The 24,848-nt window shown below is 44.0% G+C and overlaps 1 protein-coding gene across 4 annotated transcripts in view; it reads right to left on the bottom strand.

Annotated features, from left to right (window-relative positions):
• Nucleotides 1-24,848, bottom strand: part of KATNA1 (katanin catalytic subunit A1) — a 42,400-nt gene that overhangs the window by 14,082 nt on the left and 3,470 nt on the right. For all 4 annotated transcript variants that reach the window (XM_058665387.1, XM_058665458.1, XM_058665509.1 and 1 more), the window contains 3 exons: nt 20,429-20,603; nt 15,915-16,072; nt 6,959-7,139 (listed from right to left, as the gene is read on the bottom strand). In XM_058665387.1, coding sequence (XP_058521370.1) covers nt 6,959-7,139; nt 15,915-16,072; nt 20,429-20,603 — 514 coding nt within the window. The remainder of the gene's footprint in view (nt 1-6,958; nt 7,140-15,914; nt 16,073-20,428; nt 20,604-24,848) is intronic.

Here is a 24,848-nt window from a genome sequence, read left to right as displayed (position 1 = left end):
CAGTGGAGGACGGACTCTACATTCATATGAATGACCTGGAAGCAGTTCCTGACTTCAGGCCAACCCAGCGCCACACTTACAGTCATCTGGGGAGTGGGCCAGCAGAGGATTTCTATGTCTCCACCCTACTCCCCACAACTCTGCCTTAAAAAAAAAAAAACAGAGGTTTGGCTGGCAAGGTGGTGCAGCAACTAATTCTCGTGCTGTAACACCAGTGTCCCATGAGCTTTAGTCAGCATCCCAAGTGCTCTAATCCCATCCAGCTCCCTGCGTATGGCTTGGGAAAGTAACTGAGGATGGCCTAAAGCCTTGGGACCCTGCATCCAAGTGGGAGACTCAGATAAGGTTCCTGGCTTCAGATCAGCTCAGCTTTGACCATTGTGACCAAATGGAGAGTGAACTAGCGAATGGAAGACCTCTCTCTAACCCTGTCTTTCAGATAAATAAAAACGGGTGGAGGTCTGTGCATGCAGAAGTTTAGATTCTTTTTAGCTATTCTTTTTTTCTACATACATGTGTCCTAAAAGTACATTATACTCATTGAGCTAATTCAATAGAATCCTATTAAAGCAATCAATATTTGAAATTTCACAGCTTTGACCGTTCACAGCAAAATGGCTTAGGCTTATTTTGCTTTGCCCACATTTCCTTAACACTGTGTTCTAAGGGAGAAAAAGAAAGAGAACTCCAAGTGCCTTCTGCTGTGTCCTCCTTGGCTTATACTGTACATTGCTGACCATCAGAGGCAGCCTTGTCTCTGTTCCTCATTGCTGCCAGCACACAGCAGGGGCTGTCAGTTCTCCACCAACCACACCTAAGCTCCCTTCTCTGCTTCAAAATAAAGCTGCAGATGGGCTAATGAACAAGAGGATAAATCACTGTGCTTAATCATAAACATAAAATTCACTTCCTCAAAAGAGAAAATTAAAAACACTAGCTAGGCTTTCACTTGCAGGAAAACGGAGTAGCTGCACTTTTCACTATTCCTTCCATGGAAATAGAACTAAATGCCTGACCAATAAGTATAAAAGAAACAGGAAAAGATTCCAAAAGGTGTAGAGAAGGCAGCAGAGCCACCAGGGAACTCAGCCATGGTGCATATTCCCAGGGTATTCTTTTTCTTTCACATATAGAGGCTTGGGTAGAAGAAGCGACAACGTGGAAACACCAATACGGGCAAAGAAAAAAAGCACCCATTCAAACTAGCTTGTGTTCTACAGCCAAAGGGCCGGGTGAAACAAAGGAAGCCCAGCAAGAGAGAACCTTCAGACAGTAACACTTTACTCCGGTCAAGCACCACAAAGCAGCTGTGGCCTTTGTTGGAAGGGCAAAGTAGGGAATCTGCACTTGCACCTTTGTGAACTGGTAATGAAAGACATCAGTCCCCAAAGTGGTTGTGCTGCAGACCAAGCAGAGAGCTCGAACTTAAAATTCTTCCATACCACCAGGCAGGAGAAACCGCTGAGGGAACCTGGACTTCCACCTGTACACAAACCCCGACCCAGGAGTCACTGAGGCACGGTAAGGTGTCAGAGACCTGAAGAAAATCGGAAGAGATCACCCCACCAGACTGGAGACATAGGGAGAACTTCCACCAAGCCTGGCAGCAAAGACTTGTCCCTACCCAGATGTCAAAACCTAGATTTCTCCCTCCACCTGCCAATAGCAATGCCCCTACTTTCCCTGTCAAAGAAGTGCTACAAGTTTGCTAAACAGAACATCAGAGTCTCAAAGTGTGAAAACATCTAGGTTGCAATAGAAAAGCACAAACTCTAAACTAAGACCCCAAAGTAAATGAAAAAAAGACTAAGAAGATGTCGAAGGGGTGGTGCTGTGGTAGAGCAGGCTTATCGTGTGCCGACAGCCGCGGCATCCCATATGGGTGCTGGTCTGTGTCATGGTTGCTCCACTTCCCTTCCAGCTCCCTGCGTACAACCTAGTAGGGAAAGCAGCAGGGGATGTCTCAAGTTCCTGGACCCCTGTACCCATGTGGGAAGAAACTCCTGGCTCCTGGCTTTGAATAGGCTCAGCTCTGGCCCTTGCAGCCATTTGGGGAGTCTGTCTCTCCTTTTCTCTGCAAATCAAACATTCAAATAAAAATAAATAAAAATTAATATTAAAAAACCATTTTAATGTCAAGACCAAGAAGACAGAGATTGTGGAGTTTTCACAGTTTTGAGGCTTTAAATGCTTCAATAAGTGATGATGAATATTCTTGAGGTAAATGAAAGCAGAAAGCTTCAGAACCAAAAAGGAGATGGCAAAACATTATACTTAAGCCTCTGAAGAGCAAAGACAAAGGCAGCTATGGAAAACCAATGTCTCACTTATAGAGAAAAACAATTCCAATGAAAGCAGACTTCTTAAAAATCAAGGGGACAGGGCCCAGCGCTGTGCCTAGCAGCTAAAGTCCCCACCCTGAATGCACCCGGGTCTCGTATGGGTGCCGGTTCTAATCCCGCAGCCACGCTTCCCAACTAGTGACCACAGCGGCCGGGGTTTCTCATATTTTAAGCTCTTAATCTTAATTTATTCCTTAGGTGGTATGCCTTCTTACATTTCTTTTTATGCCTCTCAGTACTTTATCAAACTACATAAAGCTTTTTTTTTTTAACCTCAAAAAACCCACTAACTGGGACCAGCACGGTAACCTAGTAGCTAAAGTCCTTGCATTGCCTGTGTCGGGATCACAAATGAGTGCCAGTTCTAATCCCGGCAGCTCCACTTCCCATCCAGCTCCCTGCTTGTGATCTGGGAAAGCAGCAGAGGACAGCCCAAAGCCTTGGGATCCTGTACCCACGTGGGAGACCCGGAAGAACTCCTGGCTCCTGACTTCAAATCGGCGCAGCACCAGCGGTTGCAGTCACTTGGGGAGTGAAACATTGGATGGAAGATCTTCCTCTCTGTCTCTCCTCCTCTCTGTATATCTAAGTTAGCGATAAAAATAAATCTTTTAAAAAAAATCAATGAGGCTAAGAGAATACATGTAAACAATGTTAAAAAGAAAATTAAAAAAAATAGCAGACCAGAAAAGACAAATGCTGAGGAAATGTTCACATTTAAACTAGCCTAAAGGTATATGACAAATGAATGTAAGCTGTCCTTCTATAAGGTTCATGGGTGATAATAGGGAGACCTGCAAATGACAGCAACAATTGACAAAACTTCATTAATCCGAGGATTAGTTAACAATTATACATCAACTTGAAATTCCTACTTTTGAGAACTTTGTGTTTATATGAAAGAATGTCCCAATACTTAGGATGTATACAGTGAAATACTGACAGGTAAAGGAGAATTTCATGTACAACTAACTCAATTTAGAAAAAGAATGGGAGGGGTTTGGGCCTTGGGTTTGGGGGCAAGTGCCGCTCCTCACAGTGTGGCAGCTGTGGGGGGTGCCCCTGCTGGGTCGGACCCAATGCTGGGGGCTCACGCCAAAGACACTGCCACAAGGCAGTGAACGAGTCCTCAGCCTCCCCCAGGGCGGCCAGTGCACCATGTGGTGCCAGGCTTTGCCTGCTGGCTGCCCGGTGGCAAACTCTGTGGTTTTTTAAGATATGTTTGCTGCCTGGGGACACCCATGACTAAGTCCAATTTTAGTATAGGTGAGTAATGAATCTTGGGTGATTCCCAGTGACAGGGTCATGGAAGTTTTAGGCATGCGTGGGGACTGAAACCTGGTGGTTTTGAGGGAAGTACCCAGGAGACAATTTCGGTTAGACAGATACACCGGCCCAATTAGGAATACAGAAATGGCCTGTTAGCCTAGAACATCACTTATCGTCACACACCAGCCCACACCAATGCTATGGATGGGGGCCTCTTTGGCAGTGATGGGTACCATTACCCAACTGTTTGGTGGAGTGGTGGAGTAGTCACATTTGGCAGGGTCAAGACTCTATCCAGCACGCGAGAGAACCTGGTCTGGGGGTAGACTCTATGGGGTTGTGTGGGCCCAACCCTGTGGAAATACAAGTTCCCCTGGTTAGCTCGCAAGTTGGGGTTGGGATGGACTAAGCTAGATGTGACCATGCCACCTGCCATCACACACGGGTGCAGGAACCCAAAACAGGGCAGGTCAAGGCAGCAGCACCTGAAAGTGCATCCTTTAACAGGATGTGGGGTGGGCCGTGCTGCCACTGGAAGGGGACAGAATGGGCAGGGCTGAGCTAACCTTAACTCACAAGAAACAACAGAAATCAGGTTGGAGCACAGGTCATGCCAAGTAGGTCCTTGCATCTACTGATCTGTGTAAGATGGGGATGCAAACCCACAGCATCTAAGGGGACAGGACAAGTGAGGGGCTCTATCAAGTTAAATCAGAGCAACCACTGGCCTTCACAAGATCTAAGGCTGGGAATAGGCCCGGTTGGGCAGCTAAGGGGATATTCTAGCTGGGTTGAGTTTCCCACCAGTGAGCACATGGGCTGTAAATGGGGCTGCATTCCGATCAGGATACGAGTGTAATCCCACTTGGCACAAGTGTGGACTGAGAATGGAAGCACCAAGCCGGGCCAGACTCCAACACCATCTGGTGCTCTGCAGGACCAGGGGAAATGTATGACAGACTAGGCTAGGTCTCAGCTCTTACTGAACCATGTGTAAGCTGTATGGGGGTAAGGAAGAGCCATGGCTGGGTTGAAACATCCAACAATAAGAACCAGATTGGGTTGAAGAACAGTCAGGAAACACAACTGTTCCTGCTAGGACAGGAAGTGAACTGAACAGAGCTGGCTCGTGGACCCACTGGTATGCGCAAAACCTGGCAATGGGAGAGTTTCTGATGGAGGAGCCTGGGCAACTCCTCTAGCAGGACACAGTCCCTGCAGGTAAGCGCAAGAAGCACAATAGGAAACAGCCCAGAACAGGCTATGGAAATTATCCCACTGGCATACACATGGCATGGATTGGGGGCAGACCAGGCTAAACCTGTTCACATCACCCACTGGTGAGTCCAAGCGCCAGAACAGAGTGTGGGTCGACCGAGGTTCGGTTGCGACACATACTAGTACACAATAAGGAATGCCAAGGTGAGATAAGCCATACCAGATGTGGTTGCAGCACCCAACCAGCACATGTGACAATCACGGGGAGGAGGCAAAGCTGACACGGGAACCTGGGCTCCCCTGCTGGACAACTACTTCCATTGGAAAGTGTGAGTCGGGATGGGGGCAGATCAGAATAGGCAGGGCTGTTATACCTGCGGGCCGCATGTGGGCTAGATAAGGGAAGGGCCACGGTGGGCTGACTGTTCCAACTGGTGCAAGCAAAAACTAGAGTGGGTGAGGGTTGGTTGGGCTAGCCACAGTACTAGCTGGCAGAGGCTGGCACTGGGAGCTAATTTTGTCAAGTCAAATGCCAGAACTACCTGGAGAGTGCATAATCTGGGAGTGAGTGTGGCCTAGAAGGGAAATAGTGGGCACCTCCCTCGGGGCTACCACTCTCATTGGACAGCATGAACACCAGGACAGGGGCAGGGGTGGCTGTACAGAAGGGCACCTGCCAGTAGGTGTGTGGGCTGGATAGTAGGTTGGTTGGGTTGAGCTGGGCTTCAATGCCCATCGACATGTGCGAGAGCTAAACGGGATGTGGGACAGACTTGACAAGCCTGCGGTGATACTGGCAAGCATGGGAACCAGGGTAGTGGGCAGAACTGGTGGGGGTTATGGGGAGTTGCCCCAACTAGGCTGCAGCTCCCACTGGTTTGCGTGAGGACCGAGCATGAAGCGGGCAGGATCGAACTGGACTACAACACCCGCTGGTTCACGAGGAAGACAGGGCTGGAAACAGAACGAACCCAGCAATCCCAACCACCAGCATGTGCATAAGCTGATTGGTGTGACAGATGGTGTCAGACTCTATACTAGCAAACTCGCGCAAGAATCAGGCCTGGGATCATCTCAGATGAAGTTTCTTTGGAGATCCCTCCAACTGAACTGCCGATCTTAGAACCCCAACCATGAAGAGACTGTCAGCCAGTGGATTCTGAATAAGGTTCATTGCGAGTGGAACTGAGAGATTGGCAGCAATCCAGAACTGATGAACTATCAAAACTGTATGAGCAGGACCCTCAGAGCGCGCCTCCCGTTGGGGATCTGGGATGAGTGGGAGGTTGGGTGGGGCTTTTCCCTTTGTTTTTTTCCCTCACCCCAGATACAGGGAAAAACGACATTGGTGTGGAAACAATGGTATTACCCACTTTCACCCTGTAGCCCTTGACCCTTTGTTCCCTAATTAACTAAGTAAGATTATTAAAAAATAATTTAAAAAAAAAAGAAAAAGAATGGTATTATAAAAAGTGTAATGAAATATACACAGTTGAAATGAAAGGGGGGAGTACAAGGGATTAAAAACCACTAGGGGGGCTGGCGCGGTGGCCTAGGGCCTAAAGTCCCTGCCTTGCATGCACTGGGATCCCATAAGGGTGTCCGTTTATATCCTGGTGGCCCTGCTTCCCATCCAGCTCCCTGCTTGTGGCCTGGGAAAGCAGTTGGGGACAGCCCAAACCCTTGGGACCCTGCTCCTGCATGGGAGACTGGAAGAGGTTCCTGCCTTCTGGTTTCGGATCAGCTCAGCTCCAGCTTTGTGGCCTCTTGGGGAGTGAATCCATGGACAGAAGCTCTTCCTCTCTGTCTCTCCTCTTCTCTATGCATCTGACTTTTCAATCAAAATAAATAAATCTTTAAAAAAACAGTAGAACTAGGCAAAGAATATATGCAAATTCCTGATCCCATTCCTGTGACTTATCTGCCAATCTGAAATTACATCACAATATAGAGTTACAAACAATACCCAAAAATATCTGTTGAATTATAAGTGGGAAAAATCCCACCCTAAGTGTACTACAGCGAAGGTTTTGTGACAACACTTGCAAACTGATGGAAAAATATGTGCAGCCTACATTATCGTTGTTTATAAAGACCTCACTTATGAAAACCAGTAACATTTATGTCACCTTTTCCTCTCTTGCTTTGTTCTGTTCTTTCTTTTCACGACTACGCACAGCTTTCCCTTTGTCACTGTGCAGATTCTGTGCAGATGGACGGTGGATTCTGACAGCTGTACTTGGCCGGTTACCATGTGGTTTGGGCTCGCTGTACTGAGGAGACTGGCGTTTCCTGGGTCCTGGCGACGGTCTATGCAAACACAACATATTAAAGTCATAAGCTACTCCGGATGCTGGTCTAAATATGACTAAACACACGCGGTGTTTACGTTAGCCTCTGAACAAAAGATGTCAAGGCAGCAACTGAATGAGATTAGACTGAACAGACTGCAGGAAATTGAGACTGAGAATCTAAAATTTGATTCTGATATATCAGCTCTGGGGATTTAATGATAAGAATACCTGACAATTATATTACAGAAACAGTAAGAGGAAAATAATGATTACCACTGCTTAGAAATGAAATTGTTACTATCTACCAAAGATAAATGAAAAATGAAGGCTTGCTAGAAATTGAAAAGGGAACAATCACAATTGACACTAAATTTACACTTATCCACTGGCATGTGATCAATCTGATACTGTTTTATTTAGACATTATTATAATTCTAGTTTTAATGAATAAATTCTATGCATTTTCCAATCTAGGATGTATGGATGGTGACTCTATTTTGTACCAGTGGATAAAAGATCTCTTCTTGTCTCTCCCTCTTACAAGTAACATAAAATTTAAAGCACTGATCCTCCTAAAACTGTTTTAGTAGACTCAGCTATCTGCTGGTTCACCCGTCAGCTGAAGCTGGGAGCAAGAACTCAAAATAGGTCTCCCACATGGAAGGCAGGAATCCAGTTACCCACGCCATCACTGCTGCTCTCAGGATCTGCATCAGCAGGAAACTGGAGGTGGAGCTAGAGCTGCCAATCAAACCCAGGTACTCTGAGGTGGCGCACAGGCATCTTAACCATAGGCTAAAAGTTCCCTCCCACCAGCCAACACTTTAAAGATGCTTTTAAAAATTCATAGCTAGTCACACTAAACTATTTCTAACTTAATTTCTGGATCTCCCTGCAGTCACAACTGTGAAAAGAGAAATAATCAGTTGAAATCTTTTTTTAAAAATTATTTATTTTTAAGATGGGTGGCGGGGAGGGGAGAGGAAACAGAGATGTTCCATCTGCTAGTTTGCTCCCCAAATGGCTGCAAGGGTCAGGCGGAAGCCAGGAGCCAGGAGCTATGTGCAGGTCTCCCACATGGGGGTCAGAGGTCCAAATACTTGGGCTCCCTTTTGCTCCTTTCCTAGGTGAATTAGCAGAGAGCAGCTGGGATATGAACTGGTGTTCATACGATGTAAGTGTCACAGTTGGTAGCTTAACCTGATACACCACCCACAATGCTGGACGCTGAACCTATTCTTTTTTTTTTTTTAAAGATTTTATTATTATTGGAAAGCCGGATATACAGAGAGGAGGAGAGACAGAGAGGAAGATCTTCCATCCGATGATTCACTCCCCAAGTGAGCCGCAACGGGCCGGGCCGGTGCGCGCCAATCCGAAGCCGGAAACCAGGAACCTCTTCCAGGTCTCCCAAGCGGGTGCAGGGTCCCAAAGCTTTGGGCCGTCCTCTCCTGCTTTCCCAGGCCACAAGCAGGGAGCTGGATGGGAAGTGGAGCTGCCAGGATTAGAACCGGCGCCCATATGGGATCCCGGGGCTTTCAAGGCGAGGACTTTAGCCGCTAGGCCACGGCGCCGGGCCCTCTGAACCTATTCTTTTTTTTTTTTTTTCCAGATTCTTTTTTTTTTTTTTTTTTAATTATTTATTATTTAACTTCAGTAATTACATTGTATTATGTGACACAGTTACATAGATACTTGGGTTCTCCCCACCCCTCCCCAAACCCTCCCACCATGGTGGATTCCTCCACCTTGTTGCATAACCACAGCTCAAGTTCAGTTGAGATTTCCCCATTGCAAGCGTATACCAAACATAGAGTCCAGCATCTTATTGTTGAACCTATTCTTTAAAGGGACTATCTTTTAGGTGATTAACAGTGAGAATCACCAACACAGCTGAAGTACAAATGAGGACAAACAGAAAAATAATAGTTTTGAAAGATAGGCCGTTAGAGAAGCAAGTTAAATATAAGCAGCAGCAGAAATATGCAAAAATTAGAGCCAAAGATAAAAACTTGACAGTAATTAAGAGTATTTAAAATTTGGGATAGGAAAAAAGATCAAAGAAATCAAGAAATGGGGTCAACATGGTGGCACATGATGCCAGCACCACACATTGCAGTTCCCAGCCTTCTGGGAACACACGTGGGAAAGTGGAGGACGATAGCCCAAGTCCTCAAGTCCATGCTACTCATGTGGGAGACTCAGACGCAAAACATGGCTCCTGACTCTGGCCTGGCTTACTTCTAGCTGTTGTAGACATTTTGGAAATGAACTAATAGATGGAAGATTTCTGTGTCACTCTTTTTAAAAGATACATATATTTATTTTTTTAAAAAGCATACATCTTACAGGACCCTAGGATGACATCAAGTAGTCATTTCCAGTCTCTGGGTTTTGATGTGGTTACACTGCAGGGAGCAGCCCTCTCCCCTTCTCCTCCCTCTTCCCAAAGATACAGGAAGCAAAAAATAAATAAATAAATTAATTAAATAATTTAAAAAATTTTGAAGTAATTGTTCCATCCACTTTCCTCCATTCTTTGACCTTTCCAACCTTTATCAGTGGTCCACATAAGCATACATCCTTCTTAACTATGTAAATATCATCAAAAATAAAACAATTTATCATTTAAAAAAAACCATAGAAAAAAGAAAGAAGAAGATAGCTGGACATCATGGCATTGCAAATTAAATCACTGTCTGCAATGCCAGTGCCCAGGCAAGCAGGGAGGCCAGTCCAGGACGCGCCACTTCTGATTCAGCAGAAGATGGTTCAGGTATTTGAATCCTCATCACTTACACGGAAGAGGTGGACGAAGCTCTTAGCTCTCTATTTGGCTGGGGAGTAATTTATACAATGAAAGATCTTTCCATCTCTCTGTAACTGACTTTCCAATGTAGAAATGGTTGTATTAGATGTTCTGTATCATTTAATAATATACTTGTGGACTAAAAGATATAAGTGCTGTATAAAATCAGCCAATTATGTTAAACTAGCATACCTGCCTTTATTGTGTTTGTTATTAGCCTAAATAGAAAGGCCTTTAAAACTGATTTTTTTAAGGAAAGGATTTGAATGCATTTTGTTTGGTATTGTATTTATTCAATAAAGTATTTAATTAGCACTAAAAAAAAAAAAGAAAAAAAAAGAAAGGAAAGGGAAAGGGGAAGGGAAGGGAAGGGAAGAAAGAGAAAGACAAGAAAGAAAAGAGAAAGAGAAGGAAAGAAAGAAAAGTAGGAAAGAAGGAAGAGCAAGCAATGTGATGGCTCTACTAACACTCCAAGTGCTGGCACCCATACGGACACCAGTTTGTATCTGAGCTGCTCCATTTCCCTTTCAGCTCCCTGCCTGTGGCCTGAGAAAAAAGTAGTGGAGGAGACCCAAAGCCTTGGGACCTTGTACCTGCATGGGAGATCCAGGAGAAGCTCCTGGCTCCTGGCTTTGGATTGGCTCAACTCTTGCTGTTGTGGATACTTGGGGAGTGAACCAGCAGATGGAAGATCTTTGTCTCCTTTTCTGTAAAATCTGCCTATCTAATAAAAATGAATGAAGATTAAAATATTAAAAAAAAAAGGGAAGAAGGAAGGAAGGAAGAACAAAAAGGAAGAAAGAAGTTAAGAAGCAAAAAAGAAGTGGCTTAAATTCCCACTTCCCCCAGAGAATCCTACTGCCACTGCCTGTGAAGCTGAGGTGACCAAATAAATCATTAACTTCAAAATCAATGGATTTTTTATACATGGGCACATGTATTCATTGAAAAGATGTTACCAGTAGGACCCAGTGCCGTGGCCTAGCAGCTAAAGTCCTTGCCTTGAACGCGCCGGCATCCCATATGGGCGCCGGTTCTAATCCTAGCAGCCCTGCTTCCCATCCAGCTCCCTGCTTGTGGCCTGGGAAGCAGTCAAGGTTGGCTTGAAGCCTTGGGACCCTGCACCCACTTGGAAGACCCGGAAGAGCTCCTGGTTCTCGGCTTCGGATTGGCACAGCATTGCTGTTGTGGTCACTTGGGGAGTGAATCATCGGACGGAAGATCTTCCTCTCTGTCTCTCCTCTCTGTGTATGTGACTTTGCCATAAAAATAAATAAATCTTTAAAAAAAAAGATGTTAACAATACATGAAAGAGAAATTACAGAGCTGGTACTAACTGTGCACTGACAGACTTCGTTATGGTGAAAACCTCAACCTCCATATGGCTACTTGAACGAAGTCAATAAACCAAAATGAAATACAGGTTGGCCCTGCCCTGCCAGGTGAGTGTCCTTACACATGACATCACAGAGCGCACTCCCTCTCTGCCCCATGAGAAGGCAGAGAAGGCAGCCCTGTGCTCAGGAGGAGGGGCCTCAGCCTGATGCTCCAGAACTGGAGGCCAAGGGCTGCTGTTTCATCCCGTCTAGGACCTTGGCCATGACGGCCCTGCAGCTTGATAAGGCAAGGACTGAGGGCTGATGGCCAAGAGAAGGAAGAGGAAGCAATATGACAGAAATGTCTTAATAGGCAAGAGGAAACAAAAGCAAAACTCCAAAACAGATTTTCTGAAATTAAAAACAAAGGTAATGTAAATCTGGAAGAAGTTTTATTTGCAAATATGCACTACCATTTTACTTATAATAAGCAAAGGGAAGGGCTGGTACTGTGGCTCCATGGATTTATCTTCTACCTGCAAGCATCGGGATGCCACTTGGGAGCTGGTTTATGTCCTGACTGCTCCACTTGCTATCCAGCTCTCTGCTTATGGCCTGGGAAAAGTAACAGAGGATGGCTTATGTCCTTGGGACTCTGCACCAATGTGGGAGACCCTGAAAAAGTTCCTGATTCCTGGCTTCAGTTCAGCTCAGCTCTGGCTGTTGTGGCCACTGGGGAGTGAGCCAGTGAATGAAAGATCTTTGTCTCTCCTCCTTATAAATCTGATATGCCTTTTCAAATAAATAAATAAATCTAAAAAAAAAAAAAAACTACAGAGGTCACATTCCACTCAGAAGAGCCAACAATGCTTAAAAAAGCCACAGAGGGAAAAGTTTCATATTGCTTTCAAATCATTAACATTAAAATAACAATATCAAATTATTTCTCTCAGCTTAAGTTTTCCTCATCAGAAGCTGAGGCTGAAAAACATTTTTGCAGCTACCTTCCATGATTACTTGGAGAATTAAAACAGTGCATTTAAGGCAGCTTGCCACAGTGCCTAGCACTATGTAAGGATGCGTTGCTCATTTCCTATGTATTAGAATGCTCACGGTTGAGTTGTCTGGCCCTAGTGCTTAAAATGAGGACTAAGATACCAGTTTCCCTCGTTGGGGCGCCTGGGTTGATGCTGGCTGTGGATCCCGACACCAGCTTCCTGGCAGAGCACACCCCATGAGACAATGCTGATGGCCCAGAGGACAGGTTTCACCTCTGGGGAAATGTAGATGAGTTCTGGTATGCAGCTCTGTTCCCAGCTCAGGGGCGTGTGGGCATCTGAGGAGTGCTCAGCATACAGAAGCTGTTTTTTCTAACTCTGAAATCAATTTTTAAAAAAATTTTAAGATTGGGTGCACTTACTATTAATTCTTGTACCTTTCTTCCCATTTACTTTATTTTTAATTTCATGATACAATTCCACAGGCTCTGGGATTTCCTTTACCCTCTCTCTAAATTTCCTCCTCCCAACTGATTTCCCCCATATTATTACAATAGTATAGCCCTTCAGAAGCAGTGCTAAGTCCATCATTCTGCTATTTAAGGTACACTTCCTTTTTTAAGATTTATTAATTTTGGCTATTTATTGGAAAGGCAGATATACAGAGAGAAATATCTTCTGTCTGCTAGTTCACTTCCTAAGTGTCTGCAATGTCTGGAACTGAGCTGATCCGAGTTGAACTGAGCGAAACTGAGCCGAGCTGAACTGAGCAGAACCAAACCAAGCTGAGCCAAGTCCAGGAGCCAAGAGCTTCTTCTGGGTCTCCCACAACGGTGCAGGGTCTTGAGACCCTAGACCATCCTCTACTGCTTTCCCAGGCCATAAGCAGGGAGCTGGATGGAAAGTGGAGCAGCCTGGATAAGAACTGGTACTCATATGGGATCTCGGTGGATGCAAGGTGAGGACTTCAACCACTAGGCTATTGTGCTAGTAGCGAAAAAAAAAAAAAAGGTGTCTATAACGGATACAGTACAGCTATAACCACAAAAGCTAAGCAATGCATAAAACACCAGAAGAAAATAAACCAATTTCCCTACTAGTTCTATGCATTTTCCTAGCTTTCATTAATTAGCCTACAATCCTTGATTTAGTGAATAAAGACAGAAAACAAAATATTATCCGTATGAAAGTATTAATGAATGACATAAAAGTTGAGCAACAAATCAACAGATACCAAGAATCAACAAGACAACATTAGTACTTTTATCTGGAGCTTAAGAAAATTTACAAGGGCTATGAAGCAACCCATTCTCACCTACTCGTCTAAAATGTCAGAAACAATGTCACGATGAGCACTGGTGGATCCCAGCACGGCACCTACTGCTATACCAGACCCAGGCAGTGATGCCTAATGCCCCAATGTACTTATTTTTATTTATTTGAAAGGCAGAGAACAAAGGACAGACACAGAGATCTGCTGTCTGCCGATTCACTCCCCTCAAGGCCTACAACAACCACAGCAGAGCCAGGCTGAGGCCGGAGCCAGAAACTCAATCTGGGTGTCCCTTGGGGCCACGGGGGTCACAGGAGCCCAACTACCTGAAGCCAGCCCACTGCCTCCAGGTTGTAGAAACCTGGAAACAGAAGTGGAGCCACTCTGCTACAGGCTGTAGGCACCCAAAGTGTCATCTCTACTGTCATGCCCAATGCCAGCCCTAAAGCTCACTTTTTTATTAGTGTCCTAAGAGAATGTTCTGAATATCTGCAATATTTGAGAAGGACCGTTACAGCAGAGTGCCAACTGGGACTGTTATTATAAAATATGAAGTATCTGAGTTCAAATTCCAGTTACAGAGTTACTAACTTAGTGATACTGAAGGAAAGTCACCTACACCCAGCTCTTTCCTCTCATTCGTAAGGATAAACATGGCTTAAATAAAAGGCTCATTGTGAAAAATAAATGAACACATGTAGCCTAAAACAGTGCTCATAACACTTTGGGTGCTAAGTATTCAGCTCCTATTATTATAAAATAAAATCCAAAGTTAACAGTTACAGTGACAGAATGTTAAACTGGAAAATCTCTGAGCAACATCTCTTACTCATTAGAAAGCAAAACACCCTGCTGCACTCATGGGCCTGGCACGACAACTGAGTGGCTAAATCCTCGCCCTGCACGCTCTGGGATCCCATACAGATGCTGGGTTCGTGTCCCGGATGCTCCACTTCCTGTTCAGCTCCCTGCTTGTAGCCTGGGAAAGCAGTCGAGGACAGCCCAAAGCATTGGGACCCTGCACCCATGTGGGAGACTCAGTAGAAGCTCCTGACTTCTGATTGGCTCAGTTCCAGCCATTGCAGCCACTTGGCAAGTGAACCAGATAGAAGATCTTTCTGTCTCTCCTTCTCTCTTTAAATCTGCCTAATGAAAAATCAATCAATATTAAAGAAAAAGAGAAAACCTGCATTCACAGCCTGCATTTCAAGACCCGTAAGTCATGTGCAGCCACAGTACTCAGAAATCTATTACGTGAAAAACAGGAATCTAACTGCTACTTGTTAAAAAAAAAAAAACAGTGAAACTAAGTATGATTGGCTATTTTACAGAATTTTAACAAATATAATTTTCACTAACTGCTCATTTGCAGGTTCTCAGTAGGAAGAAGCAGGGGACAGGTATCAGAAAAATCTGAAAATTTAGAATACCTTATCCTATATATATTTTTTTAAGATTTATTTTATTTTTATTACAAAGTCAGATATACTGAGAGGAGGAGAGATAGAGAGGAAGTGGAGCTGCTGGGATTAGAACCAGCGGCCATATGGGATCAAGGCAAGGACCCTAACCACTAGGCCACGCTGCCAAGCCCTATCCTATATTTCTGTGAGTTGAAAAAGCCATATTTCAATTTTAGCAGCTGTATTGTTTAAAGGTAGTATTCTGGAACACCTTGTTTGAAAACCAGTTGGTCCAACTACCTCATAAGAAAAATCTGAAGCCCAGAAAAGTTACAATATTTCTGAAAAGCTACATAGAGAAGCAAACACAGAAACAAAGCCCAGATACCTGTTCCCAGACCCATTCTCCTTCAAAAAGAGAATGTCTTGACTACTTCCAGTTTATTCATGAAAGAATATTTTAAAATTATTTCCATCTAGATTTTATTTATCCAAATACGTCACAGAATCACTTGATATAAAACTCCAGGGTCGGCCCGGCGGTGTGGCCTAGTGGTTAAAGTACTCGCCTTGAACGCACTGGGGTCCCATATGGGCGCAAGTTCTAATCCCGGCAGCTCCACTTCCCATCCAGCTCCCTGCTTGTGGCCTGGGAAAGCAGTCGAGGACAGCCCAAAAACCCTGGGACCCTGCACCTGGTGGAAGACCTGGAGGAACTTCCTGATTTCTGGCTTCGGATCGGCATGGCACGGGCCATTGTGGTCACTTGGGGAGTGAATCATTGGATGGAAGATCTTCCTCTCTGTCTCTCCTCCTCTCCGTATATCTGACTTCCCAATAAAAATAAATCTTTTTTAAACAATAACTCCAGGGTCATAAACAGATATTCATAAAAAAAATTCTCCTTCCTGATTCTCAGTCACACAGTCTCCATCTAGACGTAACCACTGCTGACTTCCTGAATGAACTGGTTTCTTAAAGGCCCCGCTCACCTTCGTTCGACAGGTACTGGTAAGGACCAGACTTCTCCCTCGGACGCTGGAAGCTCATGCTGCGCTGCTTTCAAGGGTGTGCTGTCCAGTTTAAAACTCTCTAGGGTTTTCATGATATCCTTCACATGCTTTGCCTCCACATTAATTTCCTGCCACACCTGTATTCAAAGAAGAGTAAGCACTTTAAATTTCTACAACTTACAAATCACTAAATCACTACTCAGATTCTACTATGGCATTCATTAGAGATGTCAAAAGCCCCGAATTTGATACTCGGTGTTGAATAAACCACACCAGCATATTTTGTCAAATTTCCACAGTGTTTTTTTTCTTTTCTTCAGTTGCAAAATCATTCCGATAAAATGAATTTAATACCTTGGATAATTAAAACATATGCGACTTATGATCCTCATTCAAACAGCTAACACAATTAAAAGGTAGCTGTAACTTTAAAATTTGACAAACACAAAATTTTCAGAGGTTGTACTTAATTGGTTTCTGTGCCACTTAAGTAGTTTTTTTTTTTATAAAGATTTATTTATTTTTATTATAGAAAGTCAGATATACAGAGGAAGAGCGACAGAGAGGAAGATCTTCTGTATGATGATTCGGTCCTCAAGTGACCACTATGGCCGGTGCTGCGCCGATCCGAAGCCGGGAACCAGGAACCTCTTCTGGGTCTCCCACATGGGTGCATGGTCCCAAAACATTGGGCCGTCCTCCACTGCTTTCCCAGGCCACAAGCAGGGAGCTGGATGGGAAGCAGGGCTGCTAGGATTAGAACCGGCGCCCATATGGAATCCCGGCGCATTCAAGGCAAGGACCTTAGCCACTAGGCCACGGCACTGGGCCCATACTTTAGTTTTTAAAATGCTGTTTAGAATCCACTAATATCACAGCACACTAATGAATCCCAACCTTCAAGAGCAAAGGTCTCAATTCATACACAAGCAATAATAATAATAATTATAAGCATTCATTTCAAAGCTGGAATTAGAGAGGGACAGAGATCTTCCATCTGTTGGCTTATTCCCCAAATGGCCACAACAGCTAGGACCGTGCCTGGTGGAAGCCAGGAGCTTCTTCTAGGTTTCTGGGTGGGTGAGGGGCCCAAGGACTGGACTGTGCCCTGCTGCTTTCTCAGACACACTAGCAGGGAGCTGGAGGGAAGCAAAGCAATCAGGACACAAACTGGGCCCACACGCAGCGCTGGTGTCATAGCAAGTGGCCTTAACTTGATACACCACAACACTGGCCCCAACCAAGACTGGTTTTTTTTTCTTTCAATTACTTTTATTTACTTCAGAAACAGAGATACAAAGAGAGGAGGAAAGAGAGCACATATTCGCATCAGTTACTTCAGTCCTCACGCGCCTGCAACAGTCTCCTGCAGGAGCCACACTGTGGGCCTGGGCTGTCCTAACCAGTGTCTTCACTAGGGGATAGACCCACGCCAAGCCATTTCCCTGAAAGCTGTCATGGCTCAATTTGAAAACTGAGGCAGACATACACATGCATCTAGGGCAGATGCATAGCCAGCAGTGAGATGCTGGTTATAACACTCAAGTCCCACATCACAACAGCTGAACTTAACAACTGTCACTCCCGGCTCAACGTTCTGTTCCTGCGAACCTTAGGAGGCAGACGATGGCTCAAGGAACCGGGTGTCTGCCACCTATGGAATAGACCCAGATGAAACTCTAGACTCCTGGTAACAAGCTGGCTCAGCCCTGGCATTTGCATATTTCTGGGAGCACACAACCAAATTTACTCTCCCTAATAAATAAAAATATATGTATATATAAAATGGTTGTACATCACAAATGTACTCAGCACTACTAAAGTGTACACTCATACTTCATGTTATATATTTTACCACAATAGAAAAACTGGAAAAGGGCCAGGGTGATAGCTTAGCAGTTAAAGTTCTAGCCTTGAAAGTACCAGTACCCATATGGCTGCCGGTTCTAATCCAGGCAGCCACGCTTCCCATCCAGCTCTCTGCCTGTGGCCTGGGAAAGCAGTCAAGGGCATCCAAAAGCTTTGGGACCCTGCACCCGCGTGGGAGACCCAGAAGAAGATCCTGGCTCCTGGATTCAGATTACTTCAGCTCCAGCCGTGGCCGCCGCTTAGGAAGTGAACCATGGGACAGAAGATATTCCTCTCTGTATATCTGACTTTGCAAAATATATAAATAAATTTAAAAAAAAAAAGAAAAAAGTCAAACTGGAAAAGAAGCTATATGTGTATACTGAAATGCAGTTTAAGTTGGTAATGCTGTGCTTTAAAAGTCAAATGAGAGGACCTGGTGCGGTGGCCTAGCAGCTAAATTCCTCGCCTTGAATGTGCCGGGATCCCATATGGGTGCCAGTTCTAATCCCGGCAGCTCCACTTCCCATCCCGCTCCCTGCTTGTGGCCTGGGAAAGCAGTCGAGGATGGCCCAAAGCCTTGGGACCCTGAACCCATGTGGGAGACCTGGAGGAGGTTCCTGGCTTCTAGCTTCAGATTTGCACAGCACCAGCTGTTGTGGTCATTTGCGGAGTAAATCATTGGATGGAACATCTTTCCTCTCTGTTTCTCCTCCTCTCCGTATATCTGACTTTGCAATAAAAATAAATAAATCTTAAAAACATGCTGTGGCAGGGTTAGAGAAAGAGGTCACGTTCAAAGACATAGGGTTATTTTTTTCTCTTTAAAGGACAAATACAGAATAACATAAAGAAGGCATTTCAACAGAATTGGAGGCATTAATGGTCCAATTAAAAAATATAGTTTTCTTTTTAAATATTTTTTTATTTTATTGGAAAGATTTACAGAGAGAAAGAGAGACAGAAAGATCTTGCATCCCGTGGTTCACTCCCCAAGTGGCCATAACGGCCGGAGCTGAGCCGATCCAAAGCCAGAAACTTTTTTTTTTAAAGATTTATTTATTTCTATTACAAAGTCAGATATACAGAGAGGAGCAGAGACAGAGAGGAAGATCTTCCAAAGCCAGGAACCAGGAACCTCTTCCAGGTCTCCCACGCGGGTACAGGGTCCCAAAGCTTTGGGCCATCCTCCACTGCTTTCCCAGGCCACAAGCAGGGAGCTGGATGGGAAGTGGAGCTGCCGGGATTAGAACCGGCGCCCATATGGGATCCTAGTGCTTTCAAGGCGAGGACTTTAGCCGCTAGGCCACGCCGCCGGGCCCCAAAGCCAGAAACTTCTTTTAGGTCTCCTATGCAGGTGATACAAAGATGGGGTGTGTTCAGTTGTTTTAAGACTATGGTCTTAAAAATACAAGTGTGCTTCCAAAATAGAAGGCTTGGTTTAAACAAAGAAGAAAATCATCACAGAAATAAACTTCGCGTTTTTAAAAATTTAAATAATTGATAAGGAAGACATCCTAAGAAGTTTAATTCTCATGTGCTGTTTAATGTGTGCATAATTCTAATCAAAACTTCCTGAATTCTTAATGATTTCAAAAATTATTACATCATTGATACAGACTAAATACATACAAGCTAAGACATGTCAAAATAAGTGTATTTTGATTCAGAAATTAAAATAAGTATAGAAATGGAAACATACATAAACCTCACTGGTGAAAGTCATATATAAGCATGGATGTCTATAAAAGAAGATACCATAATTATAGTACATTATTTATTTTTAGCCCTAATACAATAAATAAAAAATAATATGCTAATTAATATATAATATAAAAATAAGCGAATTCTGACTACAGAAACTAAAAATATGGCAGAGTTGGGAGTGCTAAAAGTTTTGTTTTTTTAAGATTTATTCTTTTTGTGGGAAAGACAGATTGACAGAGAGGAAAGACCGTGAGAAAAACCTTCCATGCACTAGTTCACTACCTAAATGTTCATAAAAGCTGGAAGCTGAACTGATCTGAAATCAGCAGCCAAGAGCTTCTTCCAGGTCTCCCACATGGGTGCAGGATCCCAAGGCTTTGGGCCATCCTCGACTGCTTTCCCAGGCCACAAGCTGAGAGCTGGATGGGAAGTGGAGCATCTAGGATACAAACTGGCATTCATATGGGATCCCAGTGTGTACAAGGCGAGGACTTTAGCTACTATGCTACCGTATCGAGCCTAAAAATCAGTTTTTAAGACAATTAAGGAGCTAGAATTGTTCACAGTGAATTAAGCTGCCACTTACAGTGTGTACCTCATTTGGGTGCTGGTTCATATTCTGTCTATTCCAGCTCCCTACTGAAGAGCCTGGCAAAGCCGCAGAAGATGGCCCAAGTGTTTGGACCCCCAGACTCACATGGGAGACTTGAGGAAGCTGCTGGCTCTGATCAGCTCAGCCCTAGCTATCACAGCCATTTGGATAACAAATTAGTGGGTGGAAGATCTCTCATTCTCTTTTTTTCTCTGTAGCCATACTTTTTCCAGGAAAAAGATCTTTTTCCAGAAAAAAAATAACATAACATAACATAACATAACATAACATAACATAACATAACATAACATAACATAACATAACACAAAGCAGGCCAGCGTCTTACCTGCTGCCATTTCTGCTGTAGGTAAGCATCTTTAACTGAGTACAGATACTTGTTCATTTGGTCAAGAACTCCCTGATAATAGACCATGGCAGAGTCATAGTTTCCCAGCAACGCATATTCACGAGCCAGTTTTACATTCTCACTAATCATAAGAAGACTCATGCTCAACTGTAGGCTAAATAAGAAAAAAAGAAGATGCATTTTCATATCGTGTGTCTCTTAAAAGCTTTCAAAAGCATACCTCCTGGGGCTCCAGCAAGACACTCCCAACCTCCCACCTCTCCAAGTTAGCTCTTGTATTTCCACTCCTTCAGAATGGATCCTCCGCTGTCTGATCCCAAAATACCCAAGCATCAAGGCCCAGCTCACACCGCGGTGCTTCCAGTACAGTTCCTTAAACACTGCAATCCAGTGACTCTCTTGAGTCATGATGACTGACAACATGCCATGCTCATAAAAGCTTCATGATCAGGAACCATGTCTGTCACTTACTGATGTGTCCTCACTTACAACTATGCCTGTGCACACAGAACACAACAGATCTCGACGAATCTTTCAATGAAGCAACACTGCCATGTTTTTGTCCTAACTACCAAGTGTTCTTACCTTTGTCCAGTTCTTGAGCCTCAGCACCATCACATTCACGAGTCCCTGCTCATCCGAGCGAGCCAGCATTTCCGCCTGATCCTGTGGTGGCTTCTGCCCATGCCTTCACGGTAACACTCTGCCAAACGTCAGCCGAACACAACTGCAGCTGGCTGCTGGAAGCACTGGGCTCATCTGGCTGAGCATGAGTACCAAGCCTCTTTTTCTTACCCCTTGCTTCCTCAATGGATCGCTACCATATTCTTCTTTCTCCCACTTCACAAAAATCTTCATTAGTTGTTACTTATACACAGGTTGGCATCTCTCTTATTTTTTCAAGCTCATGGTTCAATGTACCCAACCTCATAGGAATTATTCCAGACCTTCTACTTTTTTTTAAGATTTATTTTTTATTGGAAAGTCAGAATTACAGAGAAACAGAAAGATCTTCCATCTGCTGGTTCACTCCCCAAGTGGCCAAAATGGCCAGAGCTGAGCCGATCCAAAGCCAGGAGCCTCCTCCAGGTCTCCCATGTGGATGCAGAATCCCAGAACTTTGGTCCATTCTCGACTGCTTTCCCAGGCCACAAGCAGGGAGCTCAATGGTAAGCGGGGCCAGGATTAAAACTGGTGCCCATATGGGATCCCAGCACATGTAAGGTGAGGGCTTTAGCCACTAAGCTATCATACCAGGCCCAATTCCTGCTGTTTCTATAATATTCTTTAAGGCAAAAACATCGTTCTTCTTCAATGTCAGCACTACATATTTATAATATTCTCCAGTGTTCAAGAATATGTCCTATCATTGCTAAAATTACAGTGAAGGACAAGAACTGAGTTTACCTACTATCATTTCTAGAAATACTTGAACAAATACCTATGGGGGGGCGTTGGGGAAGCCAACAGGTGACAGCCAGAATTCCATAACAGAGCTCTGGTTTGAGTCTGGCTACTCAGTTTCCAATCCAGCGCCCTGCCAATGTGCCCAGGAACATAGTGGAAGATTGTGCAAACACTTCACTTGGAAGACTCAGATGGAGTTCCGGGTTCCTAGCTATAGCCCAGCCCAGCCCAGCCATTGTAGTCATTTGAGGAATGAATCAGCAGATGGAAGATGCCTTTCTGCTTCTCCCTTGCTCTGTGTCACTCTTTCAAATAAACAAAATACAACTTTAAGAAGTCAGTAGACCAACTTTATAGCAAGTATGAACTATAAACCTTACCTATTGGTTCAAGATTAACTCGTAATGACCCATATATCTATACACAGGAAATTCATAAAACCTTAAACTGAGCAACAAATATACCACTTGAAATACATTAATGTTTTAAAAATTCTGTTCTTTTGGGACTTTGCCTTCCTCGGAGTCCCTCTGGCCGCTACAGCAGGAACTCTTAGATGTCCTCTGGTCTTTGCTTCCTAGAAGCCTGCTCCTGGGCCATGGCAGGAGAGCTCTTTCTTTCTCTCTTAGGTTTCCTTGGGTCTTTCCTCCCTTCAAACCCCCTCCTGTCCTTTCTCCCTTTCCTAATTAAACTGTGCTTTAGAAGCAGGCAAACAAACCAGCATAAATAAATAAATCTAGTCTGCCTCTCTATAATTCTGACTTTCAGATAAACAAAACAAACTGAAAGAGAGACAGAGAAAGAAAGAAGCATTTGTCAAAGCATTTTTTGCAACTAGGTTGTCATTTTATTTCTGGGGATTGCTGTATTTCAGATTATCAATGTTTGAAAATAGCTGTCCTACAATTGGGACTCTGGGAAGATGTAAACAGCACAGTAACACGTAGCAAGCCACACAGCTCGTGACCAACTCCAATGTGTTACTGCTTGTGGCTATGCTGTGTACTGAGCAGTGTGGCAGTGCTACAAATGCCTGCAGTGGTAGAGATTCCATAGTCACATTTTTGTGAATACCCATTCACAAATTCACTGCTTATAACTTGGTAGTACAGCTTGAAAATACTAGATTCCAAGCTACAGGGACCCACAGGGGAAAATAAACCAAGTTCCTTCTGAAACTGACAAGAGGGTAGTATGATTAAAGACTTAAAATGAAAATCTTGTAAAATTGCTAGATAATAAATGTGTCATTGCTGGAATGAATTACAATGCACTGCAATTACTCGGCAAAGCTCAACTACAGGAGCAGGGCCAATGGTGCTTCAACCAAAGTAACTGGGAATTGATAACAATTTCAATAGTGGAGCAGATTTACACGACTGGTTGGTTTCCAAATATCACACTTCTACTACAAAGTACAAAATGTTACTGGCTTTTGTTTAAATAATTGATATGTATATCATACATAGATTATTCACAAATTTGTGAACAAAGAAAGATGTCATGAAATTGTTGGATTTCAAAAGAGACATCAACTAAGCATATCTGAAATGATGCAATGAAAAACCGTCAGGCGGATTGAAGCCCAACACTCATGAATCTATTAATGACGTCAGGCGGATTGAAGCCCAACACTCATGAATCTATTAATGACGTCAGCTAGCACATCAGAAGGCATGGTACGCAAACACAAGAACGACAATGTCAAACCAGCCGTGTCGTGTGACACCAATAACACTGTCAAAAATGTGACAAAGCCTTTTATTTGCTCCTTTCCACCAAAAATAACTGAACAGGCCATGAAAGTCATTTCTTTGTACACTGCATAATGTTTTAAAGGATATCATATTTGCTCAATGTCCTATTTATAGGCCAGCTTATCATGCAAAGGATACTACATTGTTCAACCGCCCTATTATCGGACAATCTATATGCTCATCTTTTTTTTCTTTTTAAATTATTTATTTGAAGTCATAGTTCAAGAGAGCTCTTCCATCCACTGGTTCACTCCCCAGATGGCCACCACAGCTGGGGCTGGGCCAGGCGAAGCCAGGAGCCAGGAGCTTTCTCCACCTCCCCCATGGGTAGCAGAGGCCCACACACTCAGACTGTCTTCTGATACTTTTCCCAGCTCATAAGCAGGAAGCTGGGACATGAACTGGTGCTGTTATGGGATCCCAGCATTATCTGCAGCAGCTTTCCAAACCACTAGGCCACACTGCAAGCCCCTATATTTTCATTTTTTTTTTTTAATTATTTATTATTTAACTTCAGTAATTACATTGTATTATGTGACACAGTTACATAGATACTTGGGTTCTCCCCACCCCTCCCCAAACCCTCCCACCATGGTGGATTCCTCCACCTTATTGCATAACCACAGCTCAAGTTCAGTTGAGATTTCCCCATTGCAAGCGTATTTTCATTTTCATTCATTTTCATATTTTCATTTTTAATAATAAAGAACTTATTTTATTGCACCAGTGTCAACTCTGTTGAAATATTTACAGAACTGGCATAGTAGGTTAACAGAACATTTACCAAAACGAGAATGCCTTCAATTCAGAACTTTGGTTATACATAGTGGAGGAAAAAATTACTAGATTGGGGTCCGGCACAGTGACCTAGCGGCTAAAGTCCTCGACTTGAACGCGCTGGGATCCCATATGGGCACCGGTTCTAATCCCGGCAGCACCACTTCCTATCCAGCTCCCTGCTTGTGGCCTGGGAAAGCAGTCAAGGACGGCCTAAAGCCTTAGGACCCTGCACCCACATGGGAGACCTGATGGAAGTTCCTGGTTCCTGGCTTAAGATCGGCACAGCACCAGCTGTTGCGGTCACTTGGGGAGTGAATCATTGGATGGAAGATCTTCTCTGTCTCTCCTTCTCTCCATACATCTAACTTTGCAATAAAAAATAAATAAATCTTAAAAAAAAAAAAAAACTAGGGGCCCGGCGGCGTGGCCTAGCGGCTAAGGTCCTCGCCTTGAAA

Source organism: Ochotona princeps, chromosome 1, assembly GCF_030435755.1.
Source record: "Ochotona princeps isolate mOchPri1 chromosome 1, mOchPri1.hap1, whole genome shotgun sequence".
Taxonomy (NCBI): domain Eukaryota; kingdom Metazoa; phylum Chordata; class Mammalia; order Lagomorpha; family Ochotonidae; genus Ochotona; species Ochotona princeps.
Note: the sequence above shows the minus strand (reverse complement) of the source record. Positions and strands in the feature narration are given on the sequence as shown.